Genomic DNA, 25,887 nt, shown 5'->3' with positions numbered 1-25,887 from the left:
CACCAGCGCTGGAACGTGAGGTGAGTGGAACCTCAATAGCCTGAGACACTGGCGGGAAAGTGGAAAGAAGAGACTAGAGGGAACGAGGCTTGAAACCCCATGGGGAAAAGTTCACAAGGCTAAATAGAAGAGAGAGGAAAAAAAAAAAAGTGACTGATACGGACATGAGTTTCTCTCTTTCCACTCACCTCTCAAAGATGAGAAAGACAAAGAGCAGGTGCCATTTTGAACATACGTCATAAGCGGGGCAACCTCAGGTCTGCACCTGCCCTAAGCCAAGCAGAAAAACCTGACTCTGGAGGGGTGAAATAACAGGAGATTAGGACCTAGTGAATGTGTGGTGCTAATGAACTGAGACTGTGAAAAAAGAGACGGTGGGGGAGAGAACTCATGGAATTCATGAGAGTACTCTCCAGAGATGCTACAATTCGGTAACCTTGGCAACCCAGTGGGAGACTGCAAGAGAATTTGAGCCCACAACTGAGGGCAGCACAGATTCCCTGTGAGGTCCTTGGGAAAGAGCTTCTGATCTCTGGCTCCTGTGGGTATATCATTCACCTGCTAATTACCTCCAATTCCACTCAGCTGTGCGGAATTACTTCCCCTTTGAATCAAAAAAATAAAGAGAGAGAGATTTACCACGCTTAACCTGGGAGTGTCACCTTTGGCACACCCTTAACCCTGAGGAACCAAACAGAGCTCTCAGGCCACACCCATCTCAAGCCTCTAAGACTCCATCAAAAGCAGACAGTCCACTTAATACAGTCATAGTATAACAAGAAAAAACACCACAGTGAGGGAAGAAGAATCCAAAGAATATCTCCACAATGCCAAGCAACAAACGCAGAAACTGAGGAAACCAGAACAAGGAAGACATTATGACATTATGACACCCCCAAATGAACAAGACACCCCAAGCCAAGATTATGAAGATGATGAGATGGAAGAAATGAGAGATACGGATTTCAAAAAATTTATGATAAGAACAATTAGAAGTTTTCAAAAACAAATGCTTGAGCTAAGGAATTCCTTACTGGACAGGATATAAAATCTCCTTCAAGAAAATGAAATGTTAAGGAGGAATCAAAAGGAAACGCAGAAACTAGTAGAACAGGAAAGTGTGATAGTGAAGAGAAATCAAAATGAAATGAAGAACTCAATAGATCAAATAATAAACACAGTAGAGAGCCTTAAAAACAGAGTCAGTGAAACAGAAGAGAGAATATCGGACTTAGAAGACAGAGCACAGGAAAGGATACAGTCAAACCAAAGAAAAGAAGTGGAAATTAGAAATTTAAAAAATATTGTGGGGAATCTACAGGATACTATTAAAAAACCCAACATTCAGGTTCTAGGAGTTCCTGAAGGCATGGAGAGAGAGAAAGGATTAGAAGGCCTTTTTAGTGAGATACTTGCAGAGAACTTCCTGGGTTTGGAGAAGGACAGAGACATCCTAGTACAGGAAGCTCATAGAACCCCTAGTAAACATGACCAAAAGAGATCCTCACCACGACATGTTGTAATCAAACTCAACACAGTGAAACATAAAGAAAAGATTCTAAAACGTGCAAGAGAAAAACGTCAGATTACTCTCAGAGGATCTCTAATTAGACTCACAGCAGACTTCTCATCAGAAAGCCTACAAGCTAGAAGGGAATGGTGATACATAGCACAGGTACTAAGAGAGAAAAACTGCCAGCCCAGAATATTATATCCTGCAAAGCTCTCATTTGTGAATGAAGGTGAAATAAAGACCTTTCATATCAAACAGAAATTGACAGAATTTGTAGCCACTCGTCCAGCCCTGCAAAAGATGCTTAAAGATGAGTTACACGAGCCGGCGCCGTGGCTCAATAGGCTAATCCTCCACCTTGCGGCGCCGGCACACCGGGTTCTAGTCCCGGTTGGGGCGCCGGATTCTGTCCCGGTTGCCCCTCTTCCAGGCCAGCTCTCTGCTATGGCCAGGGAGTGCAGTGGAGGATGGCCCAGGTGCTTGGGCCCTGCACCCCATGGGAGACCAGGAAAAGCACCTGGCTCCTGGCTCCTGCCAGGATCAGCGCGGTGCGCCGGCTGCAGCGGCGGCCATTGGAGGGTGAACCAGCGGCAAAGGAAGACCTTTCTCTCTCTGTCTCTCTCTCTCACTGTCCACTCTGCCTGTCAAAAATAAAAAAAAAAAAAAAAAAAAAAAAGATGAGTTACACACAGAAACACAGTCATCAGTATGAAAGAAGGTAAAGGAAGGAAACCTCACAGCAAAAGATCACAGGAAGTTCAAAGCACATATTAGAAAATATCTTTGGCAAATGGCAGGGCAAAGTTACTACTTATCAATAATCACATCGAACGTTAATGGCCTGAACTTTCCAGTTAAAAGACACAGATTGGCTGACTGGGTTAAGGAACAAAACCCATCTATTTGTTGCTTACAAGAAACACATCTTTCCAACAAAGATGCATACCAACTGAAAGTGAAAGGCTGGAAAAAGATATACCATGCCAACAGAAAGGTAAAAAGAACAGGCGTAGCCATCTTAATATTGGACAACATAAACTTTAACACAAAAACTGTTAAGAGAGACAAAGAGGGGCACTATATAATGATTAAGGGATCAATTCAACAGGAAGATATAACGATTATCAATGTATATGCACCTAATTACAGGGCACCGGTTTATTTAAAAGATTTGTTAAGGGACTTAAAGGGAGACTTAGACTCCAATACAATAGTACTGGGGGACTTGAATACTCCACTCTCAGAAATAGACAGATCAACAGGACAGAAGATCAACAAGGAGACATTAGATTTAAACAACACTATAGCCCAAATGACCTAACAGATATCTACAGAACTTTTCATCCTACACATAAAGAATTTACATTCTTCTCAGCAGTATATGGAACCTACTCTAGGATTGACCACATACTATGCCATAAAGCAAGTCTCAGCAAATTCAAAAGAATTAGAATCATACCATGCAGCTTCTCAGACCATAAAGGAATGAAGTTGGAAATTAGCAACTCAGGAATCCCTAGAGCATATGCAAACACATGGAGATTGAACAACATGCTCCTGAATGAACAATGGGTCATAGAAGAAATCAAAAGAGAAATCAAAAATTTTCTGGAAATAAATGAGGATAACAGCACAACATACCAAAACTTATGGGATACAGCAAAAGCAGTGTTAAGAGGAAAGTTTATATCAATAGGTGCCTACATCAAGAAATTGGAAACCAAATAAATGAGCTTTCAATTTATCTCAAGGATCTAGAAAATCTGCAGCAAACCAGACCCAAATCTAGTAGGAGAAGAGAAATAATTAAAATCAGAGAAGAAATCAACAGGATTGAATCCAAAAAAACATTTCAAAAAATCAGTCAAACGAGGAGCTGGTTTTTTGAAAAAATAAACAAAATTGACACCCCATTGGCCCAACTAACTAAAAAAAAGAAGAGAAAAGACCCAAATCAATAAAATCAGAGATGAAAAAGGAAATGTAACAACAGACACCACAGAAATAAAAAGAATCATCAGAAATTACTACAAGGACTTGTATGCCAGCAAACAGGAAAATCTATCAGAAATGGATAGATTCCTGGACACATGCAACCTACCTAAATTGAACCAGGAAGACATAGAAAACCTAAACAAACGCATAACTGAGACAGAAATTGAAACAGTAATAAAGGCTCTCCCAACAAAGAAAAGCCCAGGACCAGATGGATTCACTGCTGAATTCTACCAGACATTTAAAGAAGAACTAACTCCAATTCTTCTTAAACTATTCAGAACAATCGAAGAAGAGGGAATCCTCCCAAATTCTTCCTATGAAGCCAACATCACCTTAATTCCTAAGCCAGAAAAAGATGCAGCACTGAAAGAGAATTACAGACCAATATCCCTGATGAACATAGATGCAAAAATCCTCAATAAAATTCTCGCCAATAGAATGCAACAACACATCAGAAAGATCATCCACCCAGCCCAAGTGGGATTTATCTCTGGTATGCAGGGACGGTTCAATGTTCGCAAAACAATCAATGTGATACACATTAAAAGACTGCAGAAGAAAAACCATATGATTATCTCAATAGACGCCGAGAAAGCATTTGATAAAATACAACACCCTTTCATGATGAAAACTCTAAGCAAACTGGGTATGGAAGGAACATTCCTCAATACAATCAAAGCAATTTATGAAAAACCCACGGCCAACATCCTATTGAATGAGGAAAAGTTGGAAGCATTTCCACTGAGATCTGGTACCAGACAGGGATGCCCACTCTCACCACTGCTATTCAATATAGTTCTGGAAGTTCTAGCCAGAGCTATTAGGCAAGAAAAAGAAATTAAAGGGATACAAATTGAGAAGGAATAAGTCAAACTATCCCTCTTTGCAGATGATATGATTCTTTATTTAGTGGATCCAAAGAACTCTACTAAGAGACTATTGGAACTCATAAGAGTTTGTCAAAGTAGCAGGATATAAAATCAATGCACAAAAATCAACAGCCTTTGTATACACAGGCAATGCCACGGCTGAGGAAGAACTTCTAAGATCAATCCCATTCACAATAGCTACAAAAACAATCAAATACCTTGGAATAAACTTAACCAAGGACGTTCAAGATCTCTACGATGAAAATTACAAAACCTTAAAGAAAGAAATAGAAGAGGATACCAAGAAATGGAAAAATCTTGCATGCTCATGGATTGGAAGAATCAATATCATCAAAATGTCCATTCTCCTAAAAGCAATTTATAGATTCAATGCAATACCAATAAAAATACCGAAGACATTCTTCTCAGATCTGGAAAAAATGATGCTAAAATTCATATGGAGACAAGGAGACCTGGAATAGCTAAAGCAATCTTGTACAACAAAAACAAAGCTGGAGGCATCACAATACCAGATTTCAGGACATACTGCAGGGCAGTTGTAATCAAAACAGCATGGTACTGGTACAGAAACAGATGGATAGACCAATGGAACAGAATAGAAACACCAGAAATTAACCCAAACATCTACAGCCAACTTATATTTGATCAAGTATCCAAAACCAATCCCTGGAGTAAGGACAGTCTATTCAATAAATGGTGCTGGGAAAATTGGATCTCCACGTGCAGAAGCATGAAGCAAGACCCCTACCTTTCACCTTACACAAAAATTCACTCAACTGGATTAAAGGCTTAAATCTATGACCCGACACCATCAAATTATTAGAGAGCATTGGAGAAACCCTGCAAGATATAGGTACCGGCAAAGACTTCTTGGAAAAGACCCCAGAAGCACAGGCAGTCAAAGCCAAAATTAACATTTGGGATTGCATCAAATTGAGAAGTTTCTGTACTTCAAAAGAAACAGTCAGGAGAGTGAAGAGGCAACTGACAGAATGGGAAAAATATTTGAAAACTATGCAACTGATAAAGGGTTGATAACCAGAATCTACAAAGAAATCAAGAAGCTCAACAACATCCAAACAACCCACTCAAGAGATGGGCCAAGGACCTCAATAGACATTTTTCAAAGGAGGAAATCCAAATGGCCAACAGGCACATGAAAAAATGTTCAAGATCACTAGTAATCAGGGAAATGCAAATCAAAACCACAATGAGGTTTCACCTCACCCCGGTTAGAATGGCTCACATTCAGAAATCTACCAACAATAGATGCTGGAGAGGATGTGGGGAAAAAGGGACACTAACCCACTGTTGGTGGGAATGCAAACTGGTTAAGCCACTATGGAAGTCAGTCTGGAGATTCCTCAGAAACCTGAATATAACCCTACCATACAACCCAGCCATACCACTCCTTGGAATTTACCCAAAGGAAATGAAATTGGCAAACAAAAAAGCGGTTTGCACATTAATGTTTATTGCAGCTCAATTCACAATAGCTAAGACCTGGAACCAACCCAAATGCCCATCAACAGTAGACTGGATAGAGAAATTATGGGGCATGTACTCTATAGATTACTATACAGCAGTCAAAAACAATGAAATCCAGTCATTTGCAACAAGATGGAGGAATCTGAAAAACATTATGCTGAGTGAATTAAGCCAGTCCCAAAGGGACAAATATCATATGTTCTCCCTGATCGGCAACAACTAACTGAGCACCAAAGGGGAAACCTGTTGAAGTGAAATGGACACTATGAGAAACAGTGACTTGATCAGCCCTTGTCCTGACTGTTGATGTACAATGTAATACTTTATCCCTTTTAGTATTTTTTTTGTTCTAGTACTATTGGTTGAACTCTGTGATTAATGCACAATTATTCTTAGGTGTTTAAATTTTAACTGAAAAGTGATCCCTGTTAAATATAAGAGTGGGAATAAGAGAGGGAGGAGAGGTACAATTTGGGACATGCTCAATCAAATGGTGGAGTTAGAAACGTGCCAGGGGATTCCAATACAATCCCATCAAGGTGGCATGTACCAATGCCATCTCACTAGTCCAAGTGATCAACTTCAGTTCACAATTGATCACACTGATAGGTCTAAGAGTCAAAGAGATCACACAAACAAGACTAGTGTCTGCTAATACTAACTGATAGAATCAAAAAGGGAGAGAACGAACCAACATGGGAAGCGGGATACACAGCAGACTCGTAGAATGGCAGATGTCCTAAATAGCACTCTGGCCTCAGAATCAGCCCTTAAGGCATTCGGATATGGCTGAAGAGCCCACGAGAGTAGTTATGCATGGAAAGCCAGGACACTCTGGGAAAAAAAAAGAAGACCTAAATGAAAGATCTCTGCAAGTGAGATCCCAGTGGAAAGAATGGGGCCATCAAAGAAGGAGGTACCTTTCTCTGAAGGGAGGAGAGAACTTCCACTTTGACTAGGACCGTGTCGGAATAAGATCTAAGTCGGCAAACTCAAAAGGCTTCCATAGCCTTGGCAACTCATGGCTAGAGCCTAGGGAGATTACTGATGCCATAAACAAGAGTATCAAATTGTTAAATCAACAACAGGAGTCACTGTGTACTTATTTCTCATGTGGGATCTGTCCTTAATGTGTTGTCCAATGTGAAGTAATGCTATAACTAGTACTGAAACAGTATTTTACACTTTGTGTTTCTGTGTGGGTGCAAACTGATGAAATCTTTACTTAATATATACTAAATCGATCTTCTGTATATAAAGATAATTGAAAATGAATCTTGATGTGAATGGAATGGGAGAGGGAGTGGGAGATGGGAGGGTGCGAGTGGGAGGGAAGTTATGGGGGTGGGAAGCCTTTGTAATCCATAAACTATACTTTGGAAATTTATATTTACTAAATAAAAACAATATTAAAAAAAAAAGGAATGGATTTGTCTGTTAATTCCAGAAGGCGTGGGTCTGGAAGGCGTGTCTCAGGTAGGGCCAGGGGTGAGAGGTCCTGTCATCCACCTGTTCAATTCTATTCTACAGAGTAGTTCGTGATCTCTAATGAGTCTGGGACAACCCCTGGAAGGAGACGAGAGGGAAGGGCTGGTAATAAGCCAAGGTGCTAGCTGTGGAAGACCTGGGGCAGTGTGCTTCCTTATAATGTATCCACACACTCCTTCCCCATGCCTCCCTCACTGGCTCCTTCTTCAAGTGAGCCCAGCCTTCTGCCTAGGAATATAATGGTGGGAGGCAGGACAGGCCGGTGTGGGAAGGAGGAGAACATGCACTGGCTCCCAGTCATCAAACCCATGGGCGTCCTAAGAACACCTGGTGCCAACTCCCTACGGGGAGGGGCTAGATTCTGGAAAGCTCCCTTAATAAGTACTCGACCCAGGGGGTTAGAAGCTCACTCAATCTCCAGGAGCCCTGGGGTCTGCGCTGCTCCATCAAGGGGTGACAGAAGAGAACTGGGCGTGGCTTTGCCGAGGGACACCTGAAATGCAAAGTACCAGCTGGAAAGGCCTCTCAAGCCCCTCCGGGTTGTGGATGCGGTGTGGACAGCTTGACCTGGCCTGGGAGCCACCCAGAAGTCCCCATCTTCCCTTTGTCCTAAGGCTCACTCTGCAGCCAGTGGGAAGGTTGCTGGCAGAGCCAACCTACTGGCTTCTAGGCTCCCAAAGGCAAACGGACAGACAAACAGAGGGATGGACGGATGAACACGCGCCCCGGGGTACCTGCAGAAGAATCTTGTTCCCGTCGTGGTCCTCCGTCTGCCAGCGCCCCTCACTGATGGGGCTGCAGGGGTTGGGCAGGAGGGGCACCAGCTCGCCCATGTCCTTTACTCGGAACTCCAGCACGGAGGAGTCGGTGGGGACCGGGTTCTGGTCGCAGGGCAGCCTTTTCAGGGAGAACTGGATGTCCAGGTCCAGGTTGGAGAAGATGGGGAAGATGCAGAAGTCGGTTTTCCTCTGGCTGGGGCTCCGACGGAGAATCAGCTCGTAGAAGCGCAGGCTGTCGGCGTAGCTGTCGTGGCGACAGTAGATGGTGAAGCGCACGATCTCCTTGCCATAGTGCACGGGCCGGATCGCCCACAGAGGAGTCCCGGGTGCCAGCGTGAAGAAGTCCTGGCTGCAAGGCAGGTAGGGCAGGAACCTGCCGTGCACGCGCTCCGTGTGGTGGTGGCGCCAGGGCGGCCGCCGCAGCGTGCGGTGCAACTGCAAGATCTGCTCCTCGCCATACTCTTCCTGCAGGAACAGCACCACGGCCAGCGCCGGCTGCGTGCCCCTGGGGGACTTCCGCCGCCGCCCGCTAGAGCGCCGCTCTGACACCCGGAATAGCGGGAGGTCCGGGTGGATCCAGGCCAGGACCTTGTCAATGGCCTCCTGCAGGGGCCGCGACTCCCCTGGGTCCGCGATGATGTGGATGCTAACCAGGAACGGGTCTTGTGCCTCCTCCACCGAAAGCTCACCTGGGAGCATACACAGACACACACACACACACACACACACACACAGAATGAATGGATGCATGAACCAATGAAATTGTGATTATTGCATTAAGGTGTTCAGAGATGACACGTGTGGCCTTGGCAGGGAGAGAAGCCAAATTCTAATACAACTGACTCCACGATCTGTAATTTTCTGATTTCAAGGTCAGGTGCAAGAACTACTAGGGCAGCTCCCTAGTGGCCAAGGTTAGGAATGGTTTCCAAGCTGTTCAGTTTTAGGAAACCTTGGTCCTGCATCTGAGCAGGTGCAGCCGGGTAGGGAACATTTGACTTCCTGTTTATCTACTAGAGGACAGAAAGTCAAGTCTCAAAGGGGTAAGGGGCCCACTGGAAAATATGCTGCACTGCCACCTGCATGCCATTCAGTATTTCCTGAAAGAACTGCAGCATTTCCCTACAAACTCCCCCAGTACCACTGCGCTCCTGTGCTTTGCTTAGTTCACTGGGCTGTTCTATTCATTCATTTAACCAGCCCTTATGGGCTCCTTCCTATATGCCTGGCACTGACCCATGGGGCCTGCTGTGCAGGATGGAGAGACCTGTGCTTGCTCCCTGGGAGCTACTCCAGCTGAGAGTTCAAGCCCAGCCTAGGAAGGTGTCCTGCCCATAGTACCTCCCTGGCATGATCATCTCGCTGCTGGAGTCACAGGGACAACAGCCTGGTGGGCGCAAGTGCAGTGTTCTTGCTGTTGAAGTTTATGGGGCTGTGCTTTGGGGTGCGGTTTTGAAAGCTTGGTAGGCCCATGACTGCCCGCGTGGGGCTGCCTTTTGGGCCACTTCCTGGCTCATGTCCACCCGGAAGCCCACCCTTCCTGAATGGGGCAGTTCCCCGCCCTGTGGTCTCTGGCAGAGTATCTGGAAGCACTGGACTGCAAGTGTCAAGCTTCCTGTTTACCTTGGCAACACCTTCCCATGGGTGACATAGTTTGCTGGCCACCCTGGCATATTTCTAACTGATTAGCTATCCTTGGTAAAAGGCTTGCTCTTTTTAAAAGATGGCTTGGGGCAGGCATTAGGCCACCACTTTAGGATGCCTGCATCCAATACTAGAGGGGAAATTTGAGGCCCAGCTCCTGTGCTTCTGATCCAGCTTCCTGGGAATGTGCCCTGGGGCCCAGCAGATGACGGCTCACGTGCTTGGGTGTCTGCCACTCACAAGGGAGACCTGATGTAGTTCTGGTCTCCTGGCTTCATTCTGGCCCAGCCCTGCATGTTTTGGGCACCTGGAGAGTGAATAAGCAGATGGAAAGATTTTTCTTTCCTAGCTGTCTCTGTCTCTCTCGCTCTGCCTTTCAAGTAGATGAAAAAAATATAAAAACATTTAAGAAGATGGCTTTATTTGCCTTTGTATAAATTATATGACTCACTTCAGGGAAAATAAGGCATCTTTAGGCTAACTGTGATGGGCGGTGTCTGGAATCTAGACCTGTCTTCACATTGTCCACTAAGGGTATCTGGCACCGCAGGACCATGTGGTCCGTGATGTCTGAGAAATGTGATGTGCTTGAAAACCATGACCTCAGTTCACAGGATGAAAGGTAATCTTCATGGTAGGTAAGCAAGATACGCCAGGTGGGCTTATGGGCTAGTTTCACTAAGTGCACCTATAATAACACAGCTTCGATTTTGTTGGGTCAAAATCTGTCTGAATTTTCACCCCAGCTCTGACTGTCAGACATCTCACTGCAATACTTCAACTTGTTGTTACCTTCTCTCTTTCATTCACTCATTTGCACACTTCTGGAGCAGGCACTGTGAGTAGGTACCAGGTACTAGGGAAGCAAGGAAGCCGGCACCGCTGAGAACTATGGGAGTCTGTACCGACTCTGGTATGAAGTGTTCCTCTATAGTTGTGCAGTGTACATCCTGCACAGCCACAGGCAGCAGCCCTCTAAAGAACTGTGGCCACAGGTGAGACCTACACAATTTAGGTGGGAACACAGGCAGAAAAATTTAAAATCAGGGGTGGGCACTGTGGTGTTGCAGTTTGGGCTGCTTCATGGTGGTTTATGTCCCAGCTACTCTGTTTCTGGTCTAGCTTCCTGCTAATGCACCTGCCTGGCAGCAGATGATGGCTGAAGTGCTTGGGCCTCTGCCACCTGACAGGAGACCTGGCTAGAATTCCTGGCTCCTGGCTTCAGCCTAGTCCAGGCCTGACTGTTGTGGACATTTGGGAAGTGAACCAGTGGATGAAAGATCTCTCCCTCGGACTTTCAAGTAGACAGAAATGTATAAGCAAACATTAAAGAATTAAAATTCAATATGATCTATGCCTATAAGAAATGCAACAGACTTGGGGCAGAGGCTAGATTCTCAAGTCAGTATGAAGGGCTGGTGCCATGGTTCACTTGGTTAATCCTCCGCCTGTGGTGCCGGCATCCCATATGGGCGCTGGTTCTAGTCCCGGTTGCCCCTCTTCCAGTCCAGTTCTCTGCTGTGGCCTGGGAAGGCAGTGAAGGATGGCCCAAGTACTTGGGCCCCTGTACCTGCATGGGAGACCAGGAAGAGGCACCTGGCTCCTGGCTTCGGATCGGTGTAGCGCCGGCTGTAGCGGCCATTTGGGGGGCTGAACCAACAGAAGGAAGACCTTTCTCTCTCTCTCTCTCTCTCTCTCTCTCTCTCATTATCTAACTCTATCTGTCAAATAAATAAATAAAAAAAAAGTCAGTATGAGGGGCCAGCACCGTGGTGCTGTGGGTTAAGTCACTGTCTGTGGTGCCAGTATCGCATGTGGGCACCAGTTTGAGTCTCAGCTGCTCCACTTCTGATTCAGCTCCTTGATGATAGCCTGGGAAAACAATGTAAGATGGACCAAGTGCTTGGGCCCCTGCACCCATGTGGGAGACCTGGAGGAAGCTCCTGGCTCCTGGCTTCGGGCTGGCCCAGCCCCAGCTGTTTTGTGGCCATTTGGGGAGTGAACGGGCAGATGGAAGTTCTTTCTTTATGTCTCTCCCTCTCTCTGTAACTCTGATTTTTAGATAAAAAATAAATCTTTAAAAAGAAACAGGTTTTGAGCAAGCTACTCAAATTCAAAAATAAAATCAATACAAGGTAAGGGTTGCCCGTAGATAGAAATCACTACCACTGAAAACTCGCTGGATTTCCAATCACGTCCTGCGTGGTTCTGACTTGCAATAAGACTGCACAGCCAGAGTGCTGGTTCTTTGATTGAACACGAGGTGAAATAACCGGTTTGCTGTAGGACCCTGTAGAAAAGAACAGTCTGTTTCTTTAAACACCAGACCCCCACTAGGAAAATCATGCCCTTCACTCTACAAGAAGCTTTTGGGAACTTGAGAGGCTTCTGGAACCTGAGGATGACTAGGGTAAGAGCAGAGTGAAGCCTTCATTCTCCTGCGACAATGGGAGCAGATGGGGGCGGGGGTGGAACTACTGAACTTCTCCTCTCCCTCTCATCACTCTCTCTGGTGGAGCATGGATTTGCAAACTTGGAGAGCTCAATAGGAGCCAGATGCAATTCCAACTAGCTACTATGTAGCAAATGAAGGAGCCACTCTTTCTCTCCAGGGCATCTGAGAAGGCTTCCTGGAGGATGGTGTCCTGTAGATCTTGAAAGGTAAATAGCATCTCACTTATAGTAACTTCCTATGTAGCAGTGATCACTGTAGGAAGAAGGAGACAGTCCATGAAGGCCCAGAACTTTGCAAAACCAAGCACATCCGAGAGGAGGCAGTGAGTAATTCTTAATTATAGCAACAGATGTGCCTGGAAAAATGGACTGGAGCCAGGGTGTGCAGGGCCTCAGCACCATGTGGTAGGTGATGGAAGGTTTTAATAAAGAGCTGTCATGTTGAGGTCAAGACAGAGGGGAAGTTCACTGAAGGCAAACCAGACAAGAAAAAAATCAGGACAGAGCAGCACAAGGGTTTGCATCATTGGCCTTAAGTCTCTCTCCTGCTCTCTAATTGTGCTATCTGCCATGTTGCTTTTCACTTCCTCCCAACAAATGGAGGAAGTGGATTTCCCCACACTTGGAGTTTGGACCAGGCCAGATGCTTGGCTTTGGCCAGAAGAGAGTGATATGTGTTTGTTTTCCCTCTTGGCGCACCTGGCATTTCCCTGGGGAAGAACACGCTGGGGCTAGCCCACCATCCCAGGGGGAGGATGACAGACGTGCAGCAGAGCCCCCTAACTGAGCCCAACCTGCATCAGCCAGCGGAGTCTGAGCTGGGTCAGCTGACCCAGACGTAGGAAATAATAAATGACTGTGGTTTCAAGCCAGGGAGTCTGTGGGTAGTTGTTACAGCAGTGCTGACAGGTACAGATGGAATCAGTGGGTGAGCAGAAGAGGCATGGACGGCTTCCCAGGCTGGTTAAGACGACAAGTGACAGAGTGGAGCCCACAGGCGTGGGGGGTGCTTTGTTGAGAGAGCAGGAGAGTCATGCACCTAGCTGTTTCCAGCTTGAGCACTGGTATGACACAATGCTTAACTGTGAGGGGGAACAGAAGAGGGCGGGCTTGCGGGGAAGGCTAAGGAGTTCTAGGGTGGCCACCTGACTGCGGTGAGCAGACTGTCTGTTGCTGAGGTGATGGGCTGAATTTAAGGATTGGCCAGGCACCCTTTTGCTCTTATGTAGTTATTTGATAAATGTGTGCCTCCCTATTGATCTGAATCATGGAAATTCATCATGATGGCTTAGAAAACAATTGGAATTCATGGGATATTTCAAACCTTTTCATTGCTCGCCATTTCTGCTCTCCTGGGTTCTTTCCATTTCACTGAACATGAACACCATTATCAGCGGAAGTGCAGTTGAAACTGCAGCAGAGAACATGCAAACCAATGAAGTTTTCCACCAGTCAGTAACCAGGGGAGATGCCACTGTCACCACAAATGCAGATTGCACCTTAAACTCCAACAGGAAGACACATGACTTGTCCAAGCATCAGTGAATGATCAGTATACATGGAAAAGGAGAGAGAGGTTTGAGCAACCTGGGGTAAACCAGTTCACCCAAGACATTATCCTAGATAAAGCTCACTGAATCCTCACACAAACCCTGGAAGGGGGCCCTACGATTGTCCCCAGTTTAGAGAGCAGGAAATGGAGGCACAGAGAAGTAAAATAACCTGCCAAGACACACAGACTGGGTTTGGCTGCAGCATCTGAGGTCCGAGTACACTGCCACCCTGCCCTGTCTATGGCGCCCATTTCACAGCAAGGTGATCAGCTGCTACTCTCAGCCAGGCCTGGCCAGGCTGCCACTACCCTTCCTTCTCCATGGCTCTCTTGCCTCCTCCAGCTGGCTGCCTTCCTGGCTACCAGCCAGAGCTTCATGTCTTGGACACTCATTTGCGTCTTTTTTTGTCTGGCCCTGGGTCTCTGAGAAGAACAAGCCAGAAACTGCCGCCCAGTGGGCACACACCCAGGTCCTTACATCTCAGCACTACCCTCAAGGGCAGTGCCCAAAGGCCAGCACTACATGTGGGTGCTCTGGTGGGAGAGAAGGAGAACCGTGACCCAGAGGAAGGCCGCACCCACAGGGAGGCCTGGGTGGGGAGCGCTCCGGGGAAGGTAGCAGCTGAATTTCCCAAACTCATCGGGTGCTCAGCCTTGCACCACCTCCAGCAGTCACACAACGGTTTCCCAGGGAGCAGAAACAAAGGCTGCGCTGAGGCCTGCGTGGCTGAGTGAATGTTTACAGCTCAGCAAGTGGGCGAGGTGCCCGGCCGCGGAGCAGGCCTGGGCTGAAAGGCATCAGACCAAGCAGCAGCTCTCCTGGCAGCTCAGGATGCAGCCGGGCCAGGGGGACGAGGACCCCCAGTGCTCCCCTGGCACTGCACGGACCAGGGAGGTGCAAGGGGTTGCAATTCTGCCCCAGAAGAGCGAAGGGGAATGAGCAGGGGCATTCATGTGTTCCAGCCATGGCTGGCAGGTGTCCACTGCACGGGATCCAAAACCACGCACAAGCTCGCAGACCACAGAATGCGGTTCCAAACTGTCATTGGGGGCTAGGGTTACACATAGCCCAGAGAAACCTGCTTCTGTGCAGCTGGATAGGGAACCCAGTGTTTGAGGGGAAGGAGAGGAAATGTGAATAATTCATTATCATGAAAAGCCTCTAGGTTTCCCTGGAGTGGCAGAGTTGACACAACTGAGGGATGGGCTCTCCTTTATCATATCCATTACACATCTCTGCCCAGGGCCCCAGACAGCACCTGTTGAGTCAGAGTCAAACACAGACCCAAAGGGAACCAGACAGGGGGAGGGGCTTCCCCACGGTGGCCGAGAGGCTGGCGCTGTCCCCACCATGTTAAGGAGGCTTCCAAGTTAGCTGGCACTTCCCAACAGGAGAAGACAGAGTCTTTCTCCGAGACAGTTGCTTTCCTTTGATAATGTAAGACAAAGACAACTTTCAGGAGGATGGAGAATAAGCTCGGGTCTTCCAGGAGGCAGACAGTGCACTATTACCCTGGGTATTTGTTATATTTGTCCCAGTATTTCACCTGTCCTATATATCCTTCCTCTGACCACTTATATTTTACAGGAAAAAAATTAGACAATAGTCATCATTTATTAAGCTCTTATGGTCTTGCCAGACATTGCCCTGACAGCTTTACATATACCATCTAATTTCATTTTTAGAACAACGCCACCAAAGCGGTGTATCCCCCCCACCACCACCACTACTCTGCAGGTGAATTGTTAATTAGCTTGCCCAAGGCTGAGAAGGGTAGGGGCTGCCTGAGCCCCAAGTCTGTGCTCCTGGCCAATGTACTCTGTCACCTCCCAAGACCACAGTCCTTAGCATCATCCTGTTGGTTTCTTGCCTATCCCTTGGCCAGCCTGGTGCAGCTCTGCAACCCTGGCTTGGCTCCTTCAGCCTGCTTGGGTGAGAGACTCTGCTGGATTGGACCGACCCTTCACCTGGGCAGGTCTCGGAAGCCCCAGTCGCATGGAGAAGGGTAGGGGAGGGTGGACTGAGGCACTTCTGCCTGTGGACGTCCTTTGGGGTTCTGGATTCCCCTCAGCTATCTCAGTGGCACCTGCATCAAGATCCCTCACCACCATCGCCTGCAGCCTGTGACTTTGCACCAGGTTGGCCTACACAGTCTCACACATCCGATACCTGCCAGACTGGCAAAGTGGTGCGTCTCCATGGACCCTCTCCCCACAGTGGGTATGTCCAGCAGAACGGCCAGATCACTCATCCCAGACGTAATGCCTGGGCACGTCTCAGGTAGACAAGCTCAGTTACTCCTGAGAATTTTTGAGCAATGATTAACATCACTGTCATCTCATCCACAAGTTGTCACTGTGAGCATGCAACTTGGGCACGACCATTAATTCAATCAAGGGGTGATTACTGAGCTCCTATTATGTGCCAGGCACAGTGGGGTAAAACAACGTCTCTGCCTTCACAGAGCTTATGATCCAGGTGAGGGAGACGGATGATAAACAATAGGCGAGATGCAGGCTGGGAGCGGAGAGCTGGAGATTCCCTGGAGAAACACAGGCTCCACCGCGGCTATAATAAGAGGTTGCCAAGGCAGCAGCTGTAACCCTTCACCATCAACTGAACAAACCACCATGCTCCATCCCAAGCGCTAAATTTCCTACCCACACCCCAGTGCTCCCCCAGGCCTCCAGGAAGCTGACAGATCTGAAAAAAGGGCATTCCCACTGCTGTGGGTCCTTTGATTTGGGGAATCCAGCCCGCCCAGGAGCCTGGATTCAGAGCCTCTAACCTCACAGGCCTCAGTTTGAATAAGCCTCTCATTTGCATGTCTAAAACCCTACTCTGGGGCACTGAGTAGCACCTCAGCTTGGATACAGTCACCCACTGGCAGAAAACCCAGGTGACAGGTGGGTCAGACCCAAGGAAGGCTTGCCCAGGGAACAAGTGGAGACTGTGAACCAAGATCAGGCCAGCAGACAGGAGGGAAAGGGCTCCAGAGCAGCCAGGGACGTAAAATCCACAGACAGGGTTGCCCTTCCCTAGGAAGCTGCCTGGTCTTCCCAGAATGCCAGAACTGAATGCCCCGAGAAATGCGGCTCCACATTCTTCCCGGGAGAGCCCATTCATCCATGTAATGAATAACCTGCCTTTGCCGCCTTTCACAGGGTTTTTAAAGCCAGTTCTTCAGCCCTCTGCACTAATGAGAAAATTATAAACAACCCCCCTAGCCAGCCACTACTCAAGATAAAATCTTAGACTTGTAAAATTCTTAGCGGTTTAATACTTTCAACAAGGCCACTGGCTAGACTGAAGCTTCAGGCTGTGGGAGTGGCAAGGCTGGTCCCCTCATAGGGGTCCCCAGTGGAAGCCGGAATTAGATGCAGAGTTGGGAACAGTGAAATGTGATGGCAATGAGGTCACACATAAATTTAGGGGATCCAAACTGTGTTCATAGCATAGATAAAACAGTCCTCCTCCCTCAGCCTAAATTCACAGAACTTTTGTGTAATTGAAGACTTGAACATAGGCTGAAATGGTTGAGCCTGAACTTATATTTTCAACTGCCAGAGGACAGTCAGAAGGAATTTTCTGATCCTTCAGCCCTCCCAAGCTTTGGGAAGAAGGATGTTTTTGCTATCACGGCAACTATGCGCCTGCTGTCTCCATTTTTATCATCTGTTGCAGAGACAATGTCAGGAGCTTGGATGGCTCATTTGCATTCCTGAGCTCATTCTGAAACCAGGTCATTATTAAGAGAGAGATAATACAGAAAGTCAGGAAGGCTGCACTTTTTTCCACGTGAAAGTGGGACATGCATTTTTCTTTAAATGTATTCCTAAGCCACATGCAGTCAGGCCCATCATTCTGAAACACCTTCTCCTGGTGGGAAGGCGAGGGGGAGAAAAGCCAGACATTAACCAGAGAGTAATGACAAACATGCTTTAAATTCCAGCATAGCTCAACATAAATTCAAGAGAACCAGGCGGGTGATGGAGAATTAATCTGATGAGGCATAAATGCAACAAGAAATGCTTCGACACCATTTGTGTAAGTCCTTAAGAATGTAGTGGTTTGGAAAGTTTATGAGAAGATGCGCCAGGGCTGCCGCACACCAACGCCCCCTGCTTAATGAGGTACTAAGACCCCCTTTTGTCGAAAAACTCAAGGATTCTAAATGCCTGAAGAGATGATGACGTTTTACACAGACTCCTGTCTTCTATGCAGCAATTTCCGTTTTTTTCTTAGCATTGTGATGGGCTTGTCATTTTCGTCGGCAGCAAAATCATCCTGAGAGCCAGGATCTCAATGGGATCCTGTACATCTGGAGAGGACGCAGTGGGACAGGATTCGAATGAACATTCACCTTGTTTTGAGAAATAAAACGAGTCTACCAAGACAACGCTGTGGGGAGCAACCCGGACTAGACTAAGTTACTGGAATTAAGACTTATTCTATGCATCTGCTCTCCCACAATGTGGCGCTGGGAGAGGAGAAAACAGCTTCTACGCAGCTGCCTCTCACCAACTTGACAAGCTGCAGGACCTGCTCCTGATTGGAGGAGAGCAGCGTACTCGGCGTGTGGGCAGCCGAGTTGGGATTGGTGGAAGAGGACTATAAAGGAGGAGAGAGACAACATGCACCAGGAACATCTAAGGGGAACATCTAAGGGGAACACCTGTGCAGCCCCCGAGAGAGCCGGCCGGCGGTGTGCCGCTCCCCCGCGGAAGTGGGGAATGTGGCAGGGGGAACCGCCCTTCCACGGAGGTGGAAGGGTCGGTAGCCAACCCGGGAAGAACCAGCAGCAAACCCGGGGAGGGCCGAGCAGACAAAAGAACAGCGCAGGGTCCTGTGTCGTTCCTCCACGAAGACGGGGAGTGACAACGCAAAAAAGACAAAAGAGGAGACTCGTAACCCAGGAACCCCAGGCCTCCTGCTCTCACACTAGAACACTAGACTCACTGTGTAGCACTAGACTCAAATGTGTTGCCACTCTGAGTATGATACTGACATACCCCTGGTCTGTGTTTGCAAATCTCAGATCACATGTGAATTGAATTTCATTTGAGGAGCAAGCTTACCGGTCGTGGCCAGGGCAGTGAGTCCAGCCCCTTGTTTTACAGATGAGCTCAACCCATCAGACGACGCAGGTCTAGAAAGAGAAGGAACGAATCTCCCGACCCCCGCTGTGGGGCCCTCCCTTCTTACCACAGCTGCCCCTGTTTCTAAAGTACTCACTTCTGCTGCAGGACCCCAGGACTGCAAAACAGACGGAGACACAGAGCGTCCCGTTTTGGGGGAACTTACAACCTGATTGAGAAAGTGACAGCCACACATGGGACAAATACAAAATAGCTGCAAATGAGACACGGAAAAACCTCAGTGATGTAGAGGGTGAAGCTCGGAGAAAATACCCAAGTGTCCCCAGAGTGTTCTTGCCCGTCTGTGGTCCTCCACCTGCAGTCAGACTGTTCCCCGCTTCAGGGTTGGTGCCGGTCCTAATGGACCCACTAATCTCGTTTCTGATGCTTTCTCTCTCTCTCTCTCTCTCTTTTTCTCTCTCTCTCTCTCTTTCTCTCTCTCTCTCTCTCTCTCTCTCTCTTTCTCTCTTTCTCTCTTTCTCTCTTTCTCTCTTTCTCTCTTTCTCTCTTTCTCTCTTTCTCTCTTTCTTTCTTTCTTTCTTTCTTTCTTTCTCTCTTTCTTTCTTCACAACTCACAGAAGAGAAAATACTCTTGCCAGGCAAGGCTCTTGCTACAAGATCTGGGCTCCCAGAGACACACACTTCTTTCCAGGCTACAAACAGACCAGAAGGTTCACACCTGAGACAGGGGTCAGGGTGGCTTTTGCAGCTCAGAAGATGCCACGTTCTGGCTCCTGGTGGGAGGAGGAAGAAGACTGGAAGGGACCTGGCTCCAGTCTGCCTAAGAAAGAGGCACCCATCAGATGTGTCCTGAGAACTGCACCGCTGGGTGCCCCTGCAGCTCCCTGTGCCTTCCCGCGTCGGGGTGGGAGGGGTGGGCAGCGTGAAGTTCAGCTCAGTTGTAGAGGAACACCACAGCCCTGCTTTTACATATGAGTCTGTTGCACTCACCGTCACGGGAGGTGCTCGCCCGAGTTCTCTGGACAGCCCAGCGAGTCACAAGGCGGTTGACGGGACCCACGTGAACAGCCAGTCTCAGAGGGGACTGCCAACTGCTCAGTCCAGCAGATCTGTGACTCCACGCACTTTAGCCTCACCGTCCTCCAGCCCGAGGCAATGAAATTTTAAACACGGAATCAGAGACAAAGCCCGATTCTGAGCAAAGATTTCTTGCCACTGTTCTTGAGGCAAAAAAAAAAAAAAAAAAAAAAAGGGAAAATTCATCCTTCCAAGCTCAAGTAGAATAGTGCATCCTCACATTTTTGAGCTGGTAATAATGTCAGAAGATGCTAGGGTGAGATGAAATACAAGAAGGAATGAGAAGAGAAAGGAAGATTCCTTCTCGTCCATAACTAGTGTTCTGGACAAAGCAGAAGTGTAACAAATGTGGAAGAGGGAGACGTGGTTAGCATGCAGACAAGACGAGCAGTGGGACTCTCAGCCAGCTCTGAATATTGGGAAACTTTAAGGCGATGAGCTGGCTTCCTGCACAGTATCTCCCAGCACTTTCAGCCTGTTACCCCACGAGATACTAAAGGCAGCAGTGTGGACATCTAATAAAGAAAAAAACTGTCTACTCCCATGGAAAATACTCTCCATAAAGTCTGGGCAAAGCAGTGACAGTGCTGCTGTGGCTGTTGCTTCTGCTGGAGGTTGGAGTGGGAAATGTAACCCATTCCATGCACACTGAATGAGAGATACAGGAAAGCCTCCAACTTGAGGGTCTCCACAACCTGAGACGCTCCCTACTTAGAAGCTACTCCACAGAGCAAGTCTGCACACGGTTTATGCATATACCATCTGTGCTTGTCTCTCTATCTCCCTTTTTGTCCATAATCCATCTATCTCCTCCTTTTAAAGTTTCTTTTGAAAATTTATTTATTTGGAAGGCAGTGTAATGGGCTGGGGGAAAGAGAAAGGTTGAGAAAGATCTTCCATCTACTGGTTCACTCCACAAAATCCCACCACAGCCAGGGCTGGGCCAGGCTGAAGGTAGGAACCAGGAATTCCATCCAGGTCTCCCACATGGGAGGCAGGGATCCAAGTACTTGGACCACCCACTGCTGTTTCCCTAGGTACATTAGTAGGGAGCTGGATCAGAAGCGGAAGAGTCAAGATTCAATCCCAGGCACTCCAACATGGGATGTAGATGTCCCAAGATGCAGCTTAACTTGCTGTAGCACAGCAGCCACAAACCACATTTTTATGAGACGCCCCCCCCCAACCCTCTCATCCATGCCAGTGAGAGAGTGAAATGACGCCTTTGAAGAATAACCTGGCAAAAGGATCAGAAACTTTAAAAGATCCCTACACTTTTTAATCACAATTCTACTTGTAGGATTTATCCTAATAAAGAAGGATGTGTCCCAAGACTGAGTACACAGATCTTCCTGACAATGCTGCCTATAACAGTGAAAGTGACCTAAACGGCCAACACGAGGGCACTGGCAAATATGGCACAGTGTAGAAACAGATGGGATGCTGCACAGGTTTTCAAACCATTGCAGCTGTAGCTTTGCTGACATATAAAGATGTTCACAATATAGTTGGAAAATCAGACTATAAACAATATATAAAAAATCATTTTTGGTAATAGTATATATTTATAGAAATACGGATGCTCAAGGGCCAGCACTGTGGCATAGCAGGTAAAGCCACTGCCTGAGATGCCGGCATACCATTTGGACAGCAGTTAGAGTCTGGGCTGCTCCACTTCCCATCCAGCTCCCTACTGGTGGCCTGGGAAAAAGCAATGGAAGATGACTCAACTGTTTGGGCCTCTGTCACCCACGTGGGAGACCTGGATGAAGCTCCTGGCTCCTGGCTTTGGCAGTTACAGCCATTTGGAAGTGAACCAGCGGATGGAGGATCTCTCTCTCTCTCTCCTCCCTCTTTCTCTGTAGCTCTGACTTTAAAATAAATAAATAAACATTTAAAAAGAAAAAAGAAATATAGATGCTCAGAAAAAAAATCAATAAAGGCAAACTATGAAAACTAGTTGTTTCTGGATGACTGGATTGTGAGTTTTTGTCTTCTTTGCTAATTTGTATTTTCTCATGCATCTATAATTACTATGGATGTTTTGAGTATTACAACTCATTTTGTCATTGAGAAAAGCACCAGGTGCACATCACAGGCAGGTGTAGTGCTGGCTGCCCTCTTTGTTTTGTCCATTACAGCCTCACAACCCCAGGGAACCAGATGTCCCTGGTGTGTCCCCTCAGCTTCTCAGGGGAAAGACTGTCATGAGAAGTCTGACTCCATTTTTCTCTCATATCCTGCATAGAAATCAACAGCCTCTGTGCCGCTACAGTAGCACAATGAAAACTTATCTGTGTAGTCAGGACTATATCACGTTTTTTGGGGGGGAAGCAGATGTCAGTGTAGCAAAGGATCAAAGGACGTGCCCATGTGGTATACCGTCCTCACACTTCAATTTCCTGATGGATATCTTTGTTATTGCATTTTTCTTATCAACTGTCAACAGAAACATGGTCTCATTTTTCAGGCTCCCATTTGGAAGACTGAAAATACAGGCCCCACATCATTGAGTAACACTCTAAATGTGCACACGCTTGCAGCTTCGGTAGTTTCATTCATCTCAGAGGTTTCACTTACTACGTCCACCATCCTACAAGTGCCGCTGCCCCTGCCTCTTAAAACATCCCCAAACACCGTCCGCGTTTTATGATGAACCACATTGCATGGAGGAACACGGCCATTTCTTTTAAGTTACTAATAAAATAATTTTTTATCAAGGGAAAAATGATTCGTCATATGGATTCTAGAGCCTATGGGTTATACCATTAAACATCAGAATCCACATGTAATGAATGCAGAGGAACCACATCCATCGTGGATGACTTAAGGGCAGTTTTGCTTAGAGGGGGAGGTGGGCCAGCTCAGGGCTCCTCACACTTTCAGTCTGTACAGAACCCAACACCTCGGGAGATCCAGGGTGGGGCCTGGGATTCTGCATTTCTTTTTATTAAAATTAAAATTTTTTGATATGCAATTTTGTACATTTTTATGGAATGCAGTGTTTTATATATATGTATACATAGCATGATCCAATCAAAATTTACAACCACCTTTCTCATTTTCTTATGTCTCCTTTGTGCTTGGAGCCTACTGGCTCCTCTCCTCCAGTTCTTTATACAGCATACAACAAACACATTATTGTGAACACAGTCACCCCATCACGCCGTGGTATGCTAGAACTCTTCTATCTCACTGTGTTTTGATACCCATTATCCAATCCTCTCTCTTTTCACCCCCACCCTTCCCAACCTCTAGTAACCACTACTCTAAGTTCAGAGCAACTATTTTTTTTCAAACTTCCACATGAGAAAAAATATATGGTATTTGTCTTTCTCCGACTGGCAATGTAATAATTGCCAGTTCCATCAATTTTGTGGCAAGTGTCAGAATTTCATTCTCTTTTATAGCTGAAGACTACCCTATTGCACATGTGTGACACTTTCTCTATCTGTTCACTCATCAGGGAACACCTGGGTTGATTCCATTTCTTGGCCATTGTGAATGGTGCTGCAGTGAACATGGGAGTTCAGGTATCTCTTCTACATGCTGATTTTATCTCCTTTGGTTTTATTCCCACAAATGGGATAGCTGGGCCATGGAGATCTATTTTTACTTTTTTTGAGGAACTCCTATACTATCCTTACCATAAAGGCCACACTAATTTGCATTCCCACCTTATCAGCATTTGTTACTGTTTGTGTTTTTGATAATAACCATTCTAACTGGAGTGAGATGATACCTCATTGTGGCTCTGATTTGCATTTCTATAATGGCCAGGGATATTGAGTAAGTTTTTTCATGTATTTGTTGACCATTTGTATGTCTTCTTCTGAGAAATGACTAATCAGATCCTTCATTCCTTTATTTTTTTACTTAATTGAGTTTGTTTCTTATATATTCTGAAGATTAGTTCTTTGTGAGATGCAAATATTTTCTTTTTTTAAAAGATGTATTTATTTATTTGAAAGTCAGAGTTACATAGAGAGATGAGAGGCAGATAGAGAGAGGCCTTCCATCCGATGGTTCACTCCCCAATTGGCCGCAATGGCAGGAACTGCGCCAATCCAAAGCCAGGAGCCAGGAGCTTCTTCTGGGTCTCCCATGCAGGTACAGAGGCCCAAGCATTTGGGCCATCCTCCACTGCTTTCCCAGGCCATAGCAGAGAGCTGGATCAGAAGAGCAGCAGCTGGGACTAGAACCAGTGCCCATATGGGATGCTGGTGCTTCAGGCCAGGGCATTAACCTGCTGCGCCACAGCACCGGCTCCTTCCCTTTCCATTAGTTGTCTTTTCACTTTGTTGATTGTTTCTTTTCCTGCACAGAAGCTTCTTGGTTTGATATAATCCCATTTGTCAATTTTTTACTTTTCGGTGCTTGTGCCTTTGGGGTCTTATCCAAAAAAATAGCACTGCCTATGCTAATGTCTTGGAATGTTTCTTCTGTTTTCCTCTAATAATTTATTAGTTTCAGGTCTTATGTTTAGATCTTTGATCCATTTTGAGTTGACTTTTTTTATAGTGTAAGAATTGGGGGGAGAGGTCAAGTTTCAATCTTCTGTATTTGACTATCCCAGTACCACTTATTGAAGAGGCTGTCCTTTCTACAGTGTATGTTTTTGGCTCCTTTGTCTAACATCAGTTGACTGTAGATGTGTGAATTAATTTTGGGGATCTCTATTCTGTTACATTGGTCTATGTGATTGTTTTTATGGCCAGTGTTTTGGTCACTGTAGCCCTGTACTAAGTCTTGAAATCTGTATTTTTTTGAAAGGCAGAGATAGAGAGAGAAGAAGAGGAGGGGAGGGGAGGGGAGGAGAGAATGAATCTTCCATCCACTGGTTTACTCCCCAAATGGCCTCAGCAGCCAGGGCTGGGCCAGGCAGAAGCTGGGAGCCAGGAGCCTCTTCCAGATCTACATGGGTGCATGAGCCCAAGTACCTGGGACACCTTCTGCCTCTTTCCCAGGTGCATTAGCAAGGAGCTGGATTGGAAGTGGAGCAACCAGGACTTGAACCAGCACCCATATGGGATGCCAACACTGCAGGTGGAGGCTTAACCTTCTACACCACAGCACCATCCCCAGTCTTGAAATCTTGTGATGCTTCCACTTTTGTTCTTTTTGTTCAAAACAGTTTGTTATTTTTTTTTGTGCTTCCATATAAATTTTAGGATGGTTTTGTCTAATTCTGTGTAGAATGTCATTGATATTTTGATGGAGATTGCATTGAACCTATAAATTGCTTTGGGTAATATAGACATTTTAACAATATTTCATTGTCCTAATCCATGAACACAAGAGGGCATCCCCTTATTTGTGCTTTTTTCATTTTCTTTCATTAATGTTTTGTAATTTTCCTTGTAGAGGACTTTCACATCCTTGAATTTATTTCAAGGTATTTTTTTAATAGCTATTATGAATGGAACTACGCTTGTAAGTTCTTTATCAGTTTGTTATTGGCATATAAAAATGAAGGGGATTTTTGTGTGTTGACTTTTGTATCCTGTGACTTTACTGGGTTCATTATTAGTTTTAACCTCTCTTGGAGGTGCACCTCTCTACAGAACTGTGTCATGTGTAAACACAGGTAGTTTGACTTCCTCCTTTCCTATTTGTATGCCTTTTATTACTTTCTCTTGCCTAATGATTCTGGCTAATAGTAACAAATTGAATAAAAGCAGCACAGTAAACATATTTAGTGCCAGATTTTAGAAGAAATGCTTTCAGCTTTTCCCTATTTAATATGATGTTGGTTGTAGATTTGTCATTTATAGACTTTATTATGTTGAAGTATATTCCTTCTATACATAAGTTGTTCAAGACTTTTTTCTTTTTTTTTTTTAAGATTTATTTACTTATTTGAAAGGCAGACTCACACAGAGAGAGAAGGAGAGGCAGAGAGAG

General features: G+C 46.2%; 1 protein-coding gene across 4 annotated transcripts in view; it reads right to left on the bottom strand.

Moving 5' to 3' along the window:
- FAM124A (family with sequence similarity 124 member A) overlaps window positions 1–25,887 on the bottom strand; it is a 79,656-nt gene that overhangs the window by 34,573 nt on the left and 19,196 nt on the right. For 3 of the 4 annotated variants that reach the window (XM_051832225.2, XM_051832224.2, XM_070048894.1), the window contains one exon: window positions 8,112–8,845. In XM_051832225.2, the coding sequence (XP_051688185.2) occupies window positions 8,112–8,845 (734 nt within the window). Of the gene's footprint in view, window positions 1–7,787; window positions 7,871–8,111; window positions 8,846–25,887 lie in introns of all 4 variants that reach the window. The other variant, XM_070048895.1, reaches the window with a different exon arrangement.

The sequence above is a fragment of the Oryctolagus cuniculus genome, chromosome 9 (assembly GCF_964237555.1).
Source record: "Oryctolagus cuniculus chromosome 9, mOryCun1.1, whole genome shotgun sequence".
Taxonomy (NCBI): Eukaryota; Metazoa; Chordata; class Mammalia; order Lagomorpha; family Leporidae; genus Oryctolagus; species Oryctolagus cuniculus.
This window is presented reverse-complemented; position numbering and strand designations above follow the sequence as displayed.